At 34.8% G+C, this 12,453-nt stretch overlaps 1 protein-coding gene across 1 annotated transcript in view; it reads right to left on the reverse strand.

Moving 5' to 3' along the window:
* RYR2 (ryanodine receptor 2) overlaps positions 1 to 12,453 on the reverse strand; it is an 813,831-nt gene that overhangs the window by 124,412 nt on the left and 676,966 nt on the right. Inside the window, exons 72-77 of the mRNA XM_065922240.1 lie at positions 10,641 to 10,811; positions 9,489 to 9,548; positions 6,797 to 6,931; positions 3,595 to 3,639; positions 2,750 to 2,862; positions 403 to 499 (exon numbers count right to left, since the gene is read on the reverse strand). Coding sequence (XP_065778312.1) covers positions 403 to 499; positions 2,750 to 2,862; positions 3,595 to 3,639; positions 6,797 to 6,931; positions 9,489 to 9,548; positions 10,641 to 10,811 — 621 coding nt within the window. The remainder of the gene's footprint in view (positions 1 to 402; positions 500 to 2,749; positions 2,863 to 3,594; positions 3,640 to 6,796; positions 6,932 to 9,488; positions 9,549 to 10,640; positions 10,812 to 12,453) is intronic.

Below are 12,453 nucleotides of genomic sequence, written 5' to 3' on the forward strand. Positions count from 1 at the left end.
TCTATCATTCTCTGCCCTGTATATGTTTAACAACCAGTCACTTTTCATTGGCTTTTGTTAAGCTTCAACTTATTTTTGGTGAATCATTCTTTATGGTTCAGCTTTTATAGTTCTATCCTGGTTCTGAGGTGTTTGAAGTTGCTTTGAGGAATAATTTAAAAGAACAATAGAGTCAAAATTTAGTTAAATTTTGAATTACTGGATGTTGATGAGATCTCTTTGAAATAAGAAGAGCGAATTTTCCCTAAATATTACATGCAGTAATAATCCAGAATAAAGTTTCCTAAGCTCCATAGGCTGCAATAATGTTTCCTCTTCAACGTTATAAGATAAATGGCTCACACAAATGTTATTCCACCAAGCCCAGACCTTCTTTCCTCTTCTAACCCAGTAAAAACATACCGCTAAATCTTCTATCAATTTATCTTCAAAGTAATGTTCTTCTGTCTCAATCCAAGACTTTTCATATCCCTGAAGAAAGAGATTGACAGCCCGATGCCTAAAAGGTAAGCACAATTTCAAAGAGCCTTTTTAAAAAATAAATTGAAAAGTCATTCAGTAGCACTTAATCACTGGATTATCTGTGCATTAAAAGAATAAATAAAAATAAACTTTCCAGTCTTGACTGGAGAGGCAAGACATTGCAGTCGATAGAGAAAGCTTTCTCGGATCACACACTGACCTGGATTCAGTTATTTCTAAGTTTTGTAAGACTGGTCAAGTTATCCAACTTTGTCAACTTTCCTTCTCTCATTTATAAAACTAGGATAACGCCATCTACGCTTCAGTTTTGTGAAACTCAAACAGATAAAGAATATAAAACATGTTGGATATGCTCATTACATGGTAGCTCTTACGACATAAAGTGGCTTTGGATAAACAGTCGTGAGCATCAAGGAAGGAATTATTCAGTCTTCCTGCTAACATCAGATATAGCCTCTGAGGATTACAAAACTAAATGTATCAAGGGAACTTTATGGGAGTATATCCAAAGATTAAATCCTAAAATACTGATGAAAATAGTTGCCTATGAATTAAAGAAGACCAATAAAGACTAAAAGAATAAGTAAACTCATCTTGAAATTGATGCGATATATGGCTAAGGTTCCCCTAAGAAAGTCACATCAATAAGGGAACGTAAGAACATACCAGACGTGTTAAAATGAGATGGTGCCATTGTAGAGTGGAATGCTACAACATTAACAGTATTAAAGGTAGACTAAGGGATCGTGAGACATAAAGTTAGATAGGTTTATGAAGGGCCTTGAAATCCAGGGAGAAGAACTGACCAGGCACCTGGAATGGCCAGAACTCACCATCAATTCTTGTACAAGAGAGAGGCTCAACTCTACTGATAGATCAGAACCCCCTGGGGAGTTTTTACACAGTACACATGCTAAGCCCTCAGATATTTTGATTCAACAGGCTTGGACATTCCTCAGGTGAATCTGAGTATATTTCCTAAAAGTACCAGGTCTGAGAACCACTGGAATAAGGAATACAATTTTGAATATGTTATATCAGAGAAAGTGGAATAGCAGACTCTGTTATATTGTAGAAACTAACTTGTAATCTGCTATTTGATGGAACTGGATGTTGAGTCAATAAAGTGAGTTAAAGAGGTACCATGACGGGTAATATATTTGCATTATTCCCTTAAGTTAGTTCCCTATCAATTCTTTTTCCCAAAGATGAAATAATCACAAAAGTAACAAACAATGATTAACATTGTGTCATGTTCAGTTCTAAGCATTCTGTCTACCTCAACCCATTAAATAACCTAAACAACTCTATGAGGCAAACCTTATGGTACAGTTGAGAAAACTACAACAAAATCAGAAAAGAATCTTGTCCAAAATCATGCACTTATAAGCTGTGAGGTCAGGATTCAAATCATGGCAGTCTGACCCCAGAGACTGGCTCCTGGTTACTCTGAAAGTGAAAGTCGCTTAGTTGTGTCTAGCTCTTTGCAACCCCATGGACTAGACAGTCCATGGAATTCTCCAGGCCAGAATATTGGAGTGGGTAGCCTTTCTCTTCTCCAGGGGATCGTCTCAATCCAGGGATGGAACCCAGGTCTCCCGCATTGCAGGCAGATTCTTTACCAGCTGAGCCACAAGGGAAGCCCAGGAATACTGGAGTGGATAGCCTATGCCTTCTCCAGAGGAATTTCCCAACCCATGAATCGAACCAGGGTCTCCTGCATTGCAGGCAGCTTCTTTATCAACTGAGCTATTGAGGAAGCTATTTCTCTTTCCTGCCTCAAATACGTGAGCAGATCCTCCTAAGTATTTAAAAGCAACAGATAACAAACTTATAGTTACCAAAGGGGAAAGGGTGGGGAGGGATAAGTCAGGAGTCTGAAGTTAACATATATATGCTATTATATAGAAAACAGATAACCAGCAGGACCTACTGTATAGCACAGTATCTATCTATTCAATGCTCTCATAACCTATACAGGAAAAAAATCTGAAAAGGAAAAGATAAATGTATAAATCATTTTACTGTACATCTAAAGCACTATACTTCAATAAAAAAAAAAAAAATCTATTCAATAATGACATTACAGGCCAATGAGAACAACCAACAAGGAAAAATGAAGTTAAGTATTACACAGAAGAGGCGATAAATCTCCTTCATCCTTCTCTTGGACTACTATATCCATGTTAAGGTATATGCTAGCCTCCTATCACTTCTTAGAGGAAGAGTAACTTTAATCTATTACCGACATTAAAGAAATCCTGACCTCGGCAGATTATATAAAGGAGCCATTCGGAAGCAAGCAACCACAGCACGTTTCCTCTGCTTAGAGAGCAGTTTGTGCCACACGGCCTTTTTGGATCTCTGAGGATGCTCAACCTGAGGTAGAAAGACAGAGACATACATATTTAACCCCCCAAACATCTTCAGGAACATAGTATTAAACAACTGTACCTTTAAGCTAAAAACTTGTAGATTTTCAATTTTCCAAAAGTATCTTACAATTATTACGAAAATATCTTCAAGTTACCCTATGCTACATTTGAAATAGTTTAGGATGTTATGTATTTTCCTAAGAAAAAACATCATATTTTCCCAACAATGTGTACTTAAGAAGCTGTATCATTTTTAAAAACCAAAGAAATAGGAAACCATCCTATATGAAATAATTTTGCATCTTTTAAAAAATTCAGTTATGGTGCCAAAACATAAGTAAAGAAAAATTAACCTATCCTTGCTTATGCATTTTCACTAATTTTATCCTAAGACCTACAATAGTAAATATAAATAGAGGCAGTTAAAGAAAATTCTAATGAAGTCTACTCTTTCTTAATATATTTAATAGGATGGAGAGAAAATGACAAGTCTTCGTGAACACATTAGTAGGAGTGAGTAAAAGAATTTAATTTTGCAAAAATGTTAAACTATGTAATTATTTTGTTAGATAGGGACAAATGAGAATTTATAAGTTGCAGTAAATGATGCAAGCAAGCTATGTGTTTAGCTAATGGCATTTGGAATTTCAAGGAAGAGATTAATCATAAGTATTAGAGGGAAAAAATCCCAACATGGAATTCTACATTCATTAGTAATTTCTAGGCAATTGAACACTGTACTTCCCAGATTGTAATATCTCCGGCGCATACATGTAGATTTCTGGAAGAAATAAAAATGTTATGTTAGCTAAAAAAAAAAGTAAAACTAAAGGTATTATCCTTTGCAGTAAAGAGACAAAATATGAATGTAATAATAATGCCTGAAGAAAACATTTAGAATGTTTGGATTACAGTGGTTTGGAAATTTTAGCAAAGCAATTTGTGCAATTTGAAAGTACTTATTTCTGTGATCCTCTTTCTTCTATAAGATCAAGAAACACTTTCTGATGATTATCCAGTTAGTTCAGTTTTTTCTCGGTCATGTTAAGCAAAACAAAACATTGTTGAGACAGTGCAGGTAAAAACAGAATCAAGGATAATGCTATTCACTGAGAACAAAGCATTCTGATCAACATGGGTAACACTTAACAAACATAATTAAGTACCTAAGCACTGATGAACATGTTGGAAAAGGTCTCTGCTGTCATGAAGGCTGCCATTTGGCAGAGCATTTTATTACCCAAAGGAAAGACCTTAAATAGTGAATTTTCCTATAAATGAAGTAATTAGACGTTGGTAAGATCTGTGATCCTTGAGTGAACATCAAGATGTGTCTTGCAACTGTTTGAATGTCTGGCTGTGCTGATGTGTTAGCTTGTCTGGTGTTTGAGTATTAGAAAATCCCAAGAAGACAGCTCACTCTTCTGAGAAAGATGACCAGATGTACAGTATAAAAAGTCACTTGCATAGGTCACTGACATTTGAGATAAATTAAGTCTTTCCTGTGCATCCACCACTTTTGCAAGTGAAAATATTGTTTAGCAAGTGAAAATATTCTTAGCAAACTATTCTATGACTCACAAATTAACATAAGAATAGAGAGATTACAGGAATGAATTCTGCACACAGATATTCCCCACTCTTTTCTGTTTTTTGATAATTCATGAGTTCTTTTACTCATATTCTTAACATTTTGAAGAATACTTGGCCATTAAAATCTGACCTGCTTACCTTTTCCTAGATATTCACACATCTTAAAGATTTACACAGGGATCACCCTCATCACAGCTAGAGTAAGTCTGGGTTCCTTTTATTCTCTTCAGTACGTTCTGTATGATAGCACATCTAAATCATTACATAGTTATCTACGTGTCTGTACCCTCTACTAGAGCACCAGTCACTTGAGTTGAGTGACAGATTTCAACCCCTAGGACCTGCAGAGTACAATGCTGTCATATGGTAGTGCACACAATAAATATTCATGGGATAAATAGTTGCTCAGTAAAATGAATCTCATTACTGTGCAAATGATATCATTCATCATGGTCACATGGATTTATGAATATATAACATATGACTATAACAAAACATAGTTAGAGTTCAATAAACTTCTTTTAAGTATCTAAAAGTCATTCAAGAAACTTAGATATGTATAAGAAAACCAGGAAGAATTAAAAACTCACGATACAGTAATGCCATTTAATTGGTGACGCTAGTGGTAAAGAACCTGCCTGCCAATGCAGGAGAGGTAAGAGATGCAGGTTCGATCCCTGGGTCAGGAAGATCCCCTGGAGAAGGGAATGGCAACCCACTCCAGTATTCTTGCCTGGAGAATCCCAAGGATAGAGAAACCTGGCAGGCTACAGTCCATAGGGTCACAAAGAGTCAGACACAACTGAAGCGACTTAGCATGCACAAGCATATGTAGCACAATCTTCTTTAATATGTATATCATTTCAGATATACAATTCTATGACTTTCTTTTAACTTTTCTATTTTAAAAAAGTTTTGGTCAAGCTGTGTGGCATGTGGGATCCTGGTTCCCCAACCAGGAATAGAACCTGTAGTGTCTCAACCACTGGACCACCAGGGAATCCTCTATGCCCTTACATATCACTTAGCATTTCATTACCTCAAATCCTGTCATCTGCTGATATATGATTATTTATATTTATTTAATATTTCATGACAACATTTAGGGAAACATTAAGTTGCCTAAATAATATTTTATTATCATATTATATTATTAATATTACAGTGTTACACAGTGTGGATACATATTGATAGTCATACGGCATAAGAGTATCCTAGCTTAATTTCATCAGGTATAGTGATAAATTTCATGGTTTTCGAGAACTTATTTGCATTTTAGTAAACAAGAAGGCAGCAGCAAACAAAAAGGAAATTAACAGATACTGCATTAGATGATATCCTCAGTTATTCAACTGGCTAGGGCAGAGATAGGAGATTATGAGATAAAATAGAAATCAAAGAAATATATTTATTATTGCTATTCTAGTGTGTTCTACAAAACATTCAGATAACAATATCCTGAGATGATACAGGACATTTTATTATTTTATGTTTAATGTAAAATAACTGCCCCTCCATGTCGGGCAGGTATTTTCATGGAGACCCAGAGACAGCACACTTTTGAGTTTACATTGAGCACCTTCAGTCTGGTGTTAGTTGGTTGAATGGGTCTCATGAGAAACAGATAAAGTCTCTGGGTTGCAGATATTTTACGTAAGCTAGGAGATTCCTTATACAAAAACATAATCCACCAGTTGATAACATTTCAGATATTATTGGTTTGGGAATTCTTGAGTGAAGGTAATAAATAAGAAAATAAGATACACAGTAAGCTTTGTAGTTTAAAATAGAAAACCACAGAAAAATGATATAAAACATTATTCTCACATGGTTTTAATATTAATGCATTGCTCTTCTCTAAATGTAATGTATTACTGATCCTGAGAAAAATCAGCTCAAAAATATTAAAATGAAGGGTTAAACAAGTGACCTTAAATTCAAATACGAGACCAGGGAAAGACAGTATCTCAAACACGTTGCTATGAGCAGTAATGAAAAATACAGGTATAAAATATTTGAAGTCAAGTGTAACTCCTGAAATTTTTGTTAGAATGGTTTAAAATTAAGTATATAATCCTAATTATCTGTTTAATTTTAGAAATATTTTGGAAAAGACAATAAAACAGAGGCCTTGATCTCCCTCAATACATTATCTAGCAATAGTTACAAAAATTATAACCTTGGAAATAATGTTGATTAGATACTAAGCAATCCCGAGGCACAGATTATTTTTAATGAACACACTGAACACGCATGCTTCTTGGCTCACAAGTTAGCACACGTCCTTTAAGAAAACATTCTTACAAGGTTAATGCAAATGTGACTGCATCAACACAAAAGCTAACCTGTTCAAGATGAAAAAGCACGTTTGCTATATCCAAGACCCTTTCCACTGTCTTCTCAGGGTCTGAAGTGTCTTCGGTCCTGTTGGGTAAATCTTTGTAAAGAGCCATTTGCCATCTAATAGCAGGATCCTCCAACTGCAGAAAAAAGAAAACCGCTCAAAAAGTACAGAGGAAAGAGAGGAACATCCACTTCTGAAGAGTCAATCTATAGCTACGTATCCAGCACAGCACAGGGTGAAAACATGATGCAGAGATCAAGACAAAAGTACCTTGTACTCTTGAAACATCATATGGTGAGAGAGACAGACATCAAATAAATGTTTACAACTGTACAGGGCTACTAGGAAGAAACAAAAGGTACCTTGGGAACTTAGCCTAATCTGTTGTGGTTGGGAAGATTTCTCTAAAGTGAAGTTTCAGCTAGGATTTAAGGATGAACTGGAGATCACCAGGGAAAGAAAACAGGCAAAAGCTATTTTTATTTTTTTCTTTTCCTTTCACTCGAATCAGTGAAGATTTACATATTTACTTTAGAGGCAATGATATAGGATCACATTTAATGTGATCCAATAAATATAAAAGTCCTATAAATAAAAGGACTCAACAACAGAGCCCAGACTCACTGAAACTAAGATACCAATGAATATAAATCAATGAAGGCATATCGAATCATATTCTGATAAAGTAATCTATAGACTCTACTTTTTAATACTGTCAATTTTCTTGAGTTAAAGATACAATGGAATTCTGAAGGTTTTTAAGAAAGATTATTTTAAACTATAGAAACTGACAAATATAAGCATCTTTCCAGGGATAGATCACTTCAAAGAAATAATTTAGAATAACTATGTCATTAAAAACAGGCAAAGCAATACTTTTATATTTCTCCTCCCATTAAATATTTCCTTTCAACATGGGAGATGGAGAATAATGAAGCAGAATTAGATCAACAACATCCAAAGCTTTACAACTCCTAGCCAGAGAAAGCAGAGCCTGAATGTTTCAAAAAAATAACTTTTATCTAGTCGGAGGCAGAACTTTGTACACTGAATGACTTGTCAACACCTATTTGTCCTTTGATAAAACAAAATGCTTCTTCTTTATATACTTTTTTTCATCTGAGGACTATTGGACTTACAGATTTTATTCTTAAATATAAAATTACCCCCTCTTGTCCCTAGGATTACCAGTCCTACAATTTTAAGACAATGTGTTCAAGAAGGAGCTGAGAACAAAAGAACTCATTGTTTGTAAATCCATATATATGAGGGCCCAACCCTTAGTATAAAAATTCTGTAATGAAATGTCACAAAGAATAAGTATTTATTATGTCTTTACTTTCAGGTTTTATTCATTGGGAGATGAAATACTGATTATACATGTTCATCCTTCTCAGCTCTTCTCTTTCTTCCTGATACCACAATATACAACATACATTGTCCAAAGTATTCCTATAAGTAACCTCTAGAATATCATGGAAGGATTTCCTCCTGCTTATCCAAGACATAACTTTTTATTTGCTGTTTCCTTAGAGTGGTATAAACACCTACTTAAGAGGTACTAAATACTTCCTGTCTCTATTTGGGACTATGGTTCTCAAAGCATGGGCCCAAATTCCCTAGAAATCTTGAGATCCTTTCAGCGACACATGAAACATTCATGTATAAACTTGAGGTTCAGCTGGAGGCTTTATAAATATTTTGAATAATGTTCAAAATCTTTTTGCTTTTATCTGCAAAGACATCAAGCTTGTATGGGAATTAAACTCCTACTCTGTTAAAATTAAAATTAGATGAATGACAGAGTTCATAAACAAGTGCACATGAAATCTGCCCTAAATAATTTCTGTGCATTGCAAATATTGCAAAAGCATGTCACACCTTTATCACATTATATTCTGAAGTGTTAAAAAATGAATATGGCTTGGATCTTTGCAAAGAAACATTTTAATACCCAGAAAGGAATACATTATACTATAATCAATACTTTTTGACATCTGGACATTTTCATAATTTAAAAAATCCTCAGAAGGGACATCTGAATAGAAGCAAATAGTTGAGTCAAAATAACAAACTGCAAGACATCTCATATTAAATAACTGGTCCAGTAAACAAATGAATAGTTTATCCACTACTATGAAAGCATTTCCAAATAATGGTAAATACTTTGACTACAAAAACTACTTAGAGCAAACATTTTACCCACAGTTAAAAACTAGATGTTATAATGATTTCCATTCATGTTTCTCTTCTAAATGTACACTGGCTTTCCTATTACAGTAATTCTTACTATCTCCTATGTGCTAATGACTTTTAAATAAATATTTCATTTCTGAGAACTAGGTGTAAAACATCAAATTTTCATAGACAACTGCCTCTGTTGTCACAAAAGTCCTCAAATTCAGCTGTATGAAGGAAATTCCCAACTTTTATTTCAACTGGCTCCATCCTTTTTTTTTTTTTTTTAAACAAAGCTTGACAGTCTCTGGTGATCTACTTTAGAAATACGTCTTTTGTTATTTTGAGAGACATTAATTCAAAAGGATTTGCAAGCAGAATAATGAATGATTAAGATGATATATTTTCACTATCTTACTTGTTAAAGTAACATTATTTGGAGTATTTCTTCTAAAGAGAGATTAACTATATAGTTTATAGGTGCTAAGGGTCCTTTTGAATAATATTGGGCTTACCTTGCCTTGTAAGTGAATATTACTGCGGATTATATCTCGAACTTCATCCTCAGTGTCTTTCTGTCAAGAAATAAATGTTACCTAAAAGAAGTCTTATAATGCATCCATGGTCACAAGTCAATAGAAATAACTCCAACTTCTTTTGAAATAGTCTATGTCTGAACAAACATCTTTATAGGATTTAATACATGCCATAAATCTGGGGGATTATCGCTCAGGTAATTCTTTGATATTGCTGGGACTTGAAACAAGACAACCACTTAACTGAACTTCACTGAAAGTTCACTAGATTTAATGCAACTCAATTTCCAGGTCACAAGAAGTAGAACAGAGGCATATTCCCTTAGGTTTCATAAGAAGGTCTCCAGTAAGGTCTCTAAAATCTCCATGAAGTCATTTTAGCCAATAACATCTACAAATATCCAGTAATCATGAGGAGCAAAGTCTGAGAAGCAAATATTAAACAACAGCCAATAGGCCTGCATCCCTGCAGCCCCCGTGGCCACAACCTCCCTTCAACTTGCTCACAGGAGGGTCTCAAAACTGTGGAGATACAGAGAGGCTCCTCAGGGTGGGAGGGAGAATATACCTTTTATTTTACATGTATATAACATAGCATGCCTATTTTCAAAAAACTGCATTCTCTATGTGTAGCCATAGAGGAAAGTTGAAGGCCATCAAGAAATCTTGAGAACTTCAATCTTGATGCTCACAAAGGAGAAAAACTGATTTAAAAGTCAACATCGTATCCACCCACGATCAGCATAACACATTATGCACCTAACCTAACACATTATGCATTTATGAAAAAATACCCATCATAAATCTGCAGATACCTCTCATCACAAATTTGATATAGGAGTTTATATGAAATCCATTTCTTCCCCCACTACTAGTGACTTGTTGCCATCTTTCCATTTGGTGTGTGAATATACCCTTGAGGTTATTAACATAATTTAGAAATAAAAACAGCCTCCAAAAAAATATTAGGCCATCTCTGTATCTGAGTCCTAGGGCCTATATAGAAAGACTGGTTAATAAAGCCTTCAATGAAAAGAAACATTGACACAGAAGAGTGAGACAAAGGAATCCAAACACTTGAGGAACTGGAGGTCAAATGATCTTTCCCAATGGGAGGAACAGGAGCCTTACCAGACTAAAGCGATTTTTGGCCAGAGCAATGAGCTCCTGGTCCCCAGGGGCACAGATGTTCAACCCAATGGGCAGTAACCGCTTCAGAGCGGCCACAATAAGAGAGGTCTGCATGGAATATCGGTCCCCTTTGCGCTTCATTTTCTTCCTTTCCTGATCAGAAACAGCTGCCTATGGAACAAAGACAAACATTGGAATCTGCAACAATTTCTTGTCTCAGGATTCACGAGCCTTTTCTAACTGACTGTGGTTTTCATCTTCCTCATTTTCTGCTGGTCCCTGTTTTTGAAAATCCTACTGAGGATACCTCTTCTCTTTCCTTTTCAGCATCTCTTGCTGTTTTTGAGTCCTACTCTCAGATTCTCAAGTCACTGTAATTCCCCAGTAGGCATTTCTATATAATTATTTTTTAAAGAACAAAAAAGGGTTATTATTTTGTTGGTTTGTTTTTGTTTTTAGTCTGGCCACACCATGTGACTTGAAGAATATTAGTTCCCTGGCCAGAGATTCAACCAAAGCCCCCGCCAGTGGAAGTGTGGAGTCCTAACCACTGGACCAACAGGGAATTTCTTCTATATAATTTCAGAAGGAAACTGCACATTGTAATTTTAGAGAGGCATATAGATGTATGAAAAATTCATGGTAATTTCAGATACTATATGCTATATAATTATCAATGCTTAAGAGGAAAAAAATGTAAGAATAAATGGTTTTGCTTTGACAAATGCTTGCTTTGTTGCATACACCCAGCATATATAAAACTCTCAAACACTTATTTGTGTTTTACATAGACTGTTACATAGACTGAACACTTGTCTCTCTAAGGCCTTAATCCCCATCTAACAGAAAGAGACATATTAATAATATACTAATCAGTGTTACTTAAATATTTAGGATTATCTCTGGATGACTTGCTTACAACTGAGCACAACCATGATACTTCAGAGTTCTCTTGTAATTCTGTTGAAACCATGCCTGTGCTAGGGTTACCTCAAATTATAGAGTCTACTTTTCACTGGGTAGTGAGGATCCTTTTTTCTATTTAGAGGGTACATTCAAAGACTAAAATTAAAACAACTGTCCCATATACCTTTGTTCATATATGCTAAATTTCTTTGTAGCAAAAAATCAAACATTAAAGATACTTTTATGATAATGATATAGTGCAACAGTTTTGAGCTGATAAAAAAACAGAAAATAATTTAATATACAAATGATTTGTCTTCCCCCAAAGAAGGCAAAATATATCACAACATGATACTGAAAGAAGTTTTTTGCATAGCAAAAGTTTTGAAACAACTTAAATCATGTAGTGACAGTAGCTGATATGTTAATAATATCATATATATTATATCACATAACATATCATTACATATATAGTATATATTGATATATATATATAATGTATTAAATCTGAGCCATAGTAGTAAGAACCATATTCACTTTCCAAAGAGATGTATTTATAGCTTCAGTCGTGTCCAACTCTTTGCGACCCTCCAGGCTCCTCTGTCCATGGGGATTCTCTAGGCAAGAATACTAGAGTGGGTTGCCATTTCCTACTCTAGGGATCTTTCTGGTCCAGGGATCAAACCCATGTCTCTTATGTCTTTTGCATTGGCAGGCAGATTCTTTATCACTAACGCCACTTGGGAAGACCACTTATTGCATAGATCCCACTTTTATCTGTACCAATTTGTAAGAGATTATTCTAAGTTTCATAAAAAAGTACAATGAATAATTACTTCTACTCTTAAATTCATTAATCTATAAAAATAATGAATTAGTGGTTTTGAATGAGCTCTTTGCTAAAAGG

This window comes from Muntiacus reevesi, chromosome 2 (assembly GCF_963930625.1).
Source record: "Muntiacus reevesi chromosome 2, mMunRee1.1, whole genome shotgun sequence".
Taxonomy (NCBI): domain Eukaryota; kingdom Metazoa; phylum Chordata; class Mammalia; order Artiodactyla; family Cervidae; genus Muntiacus; species Muntiacus reevesi.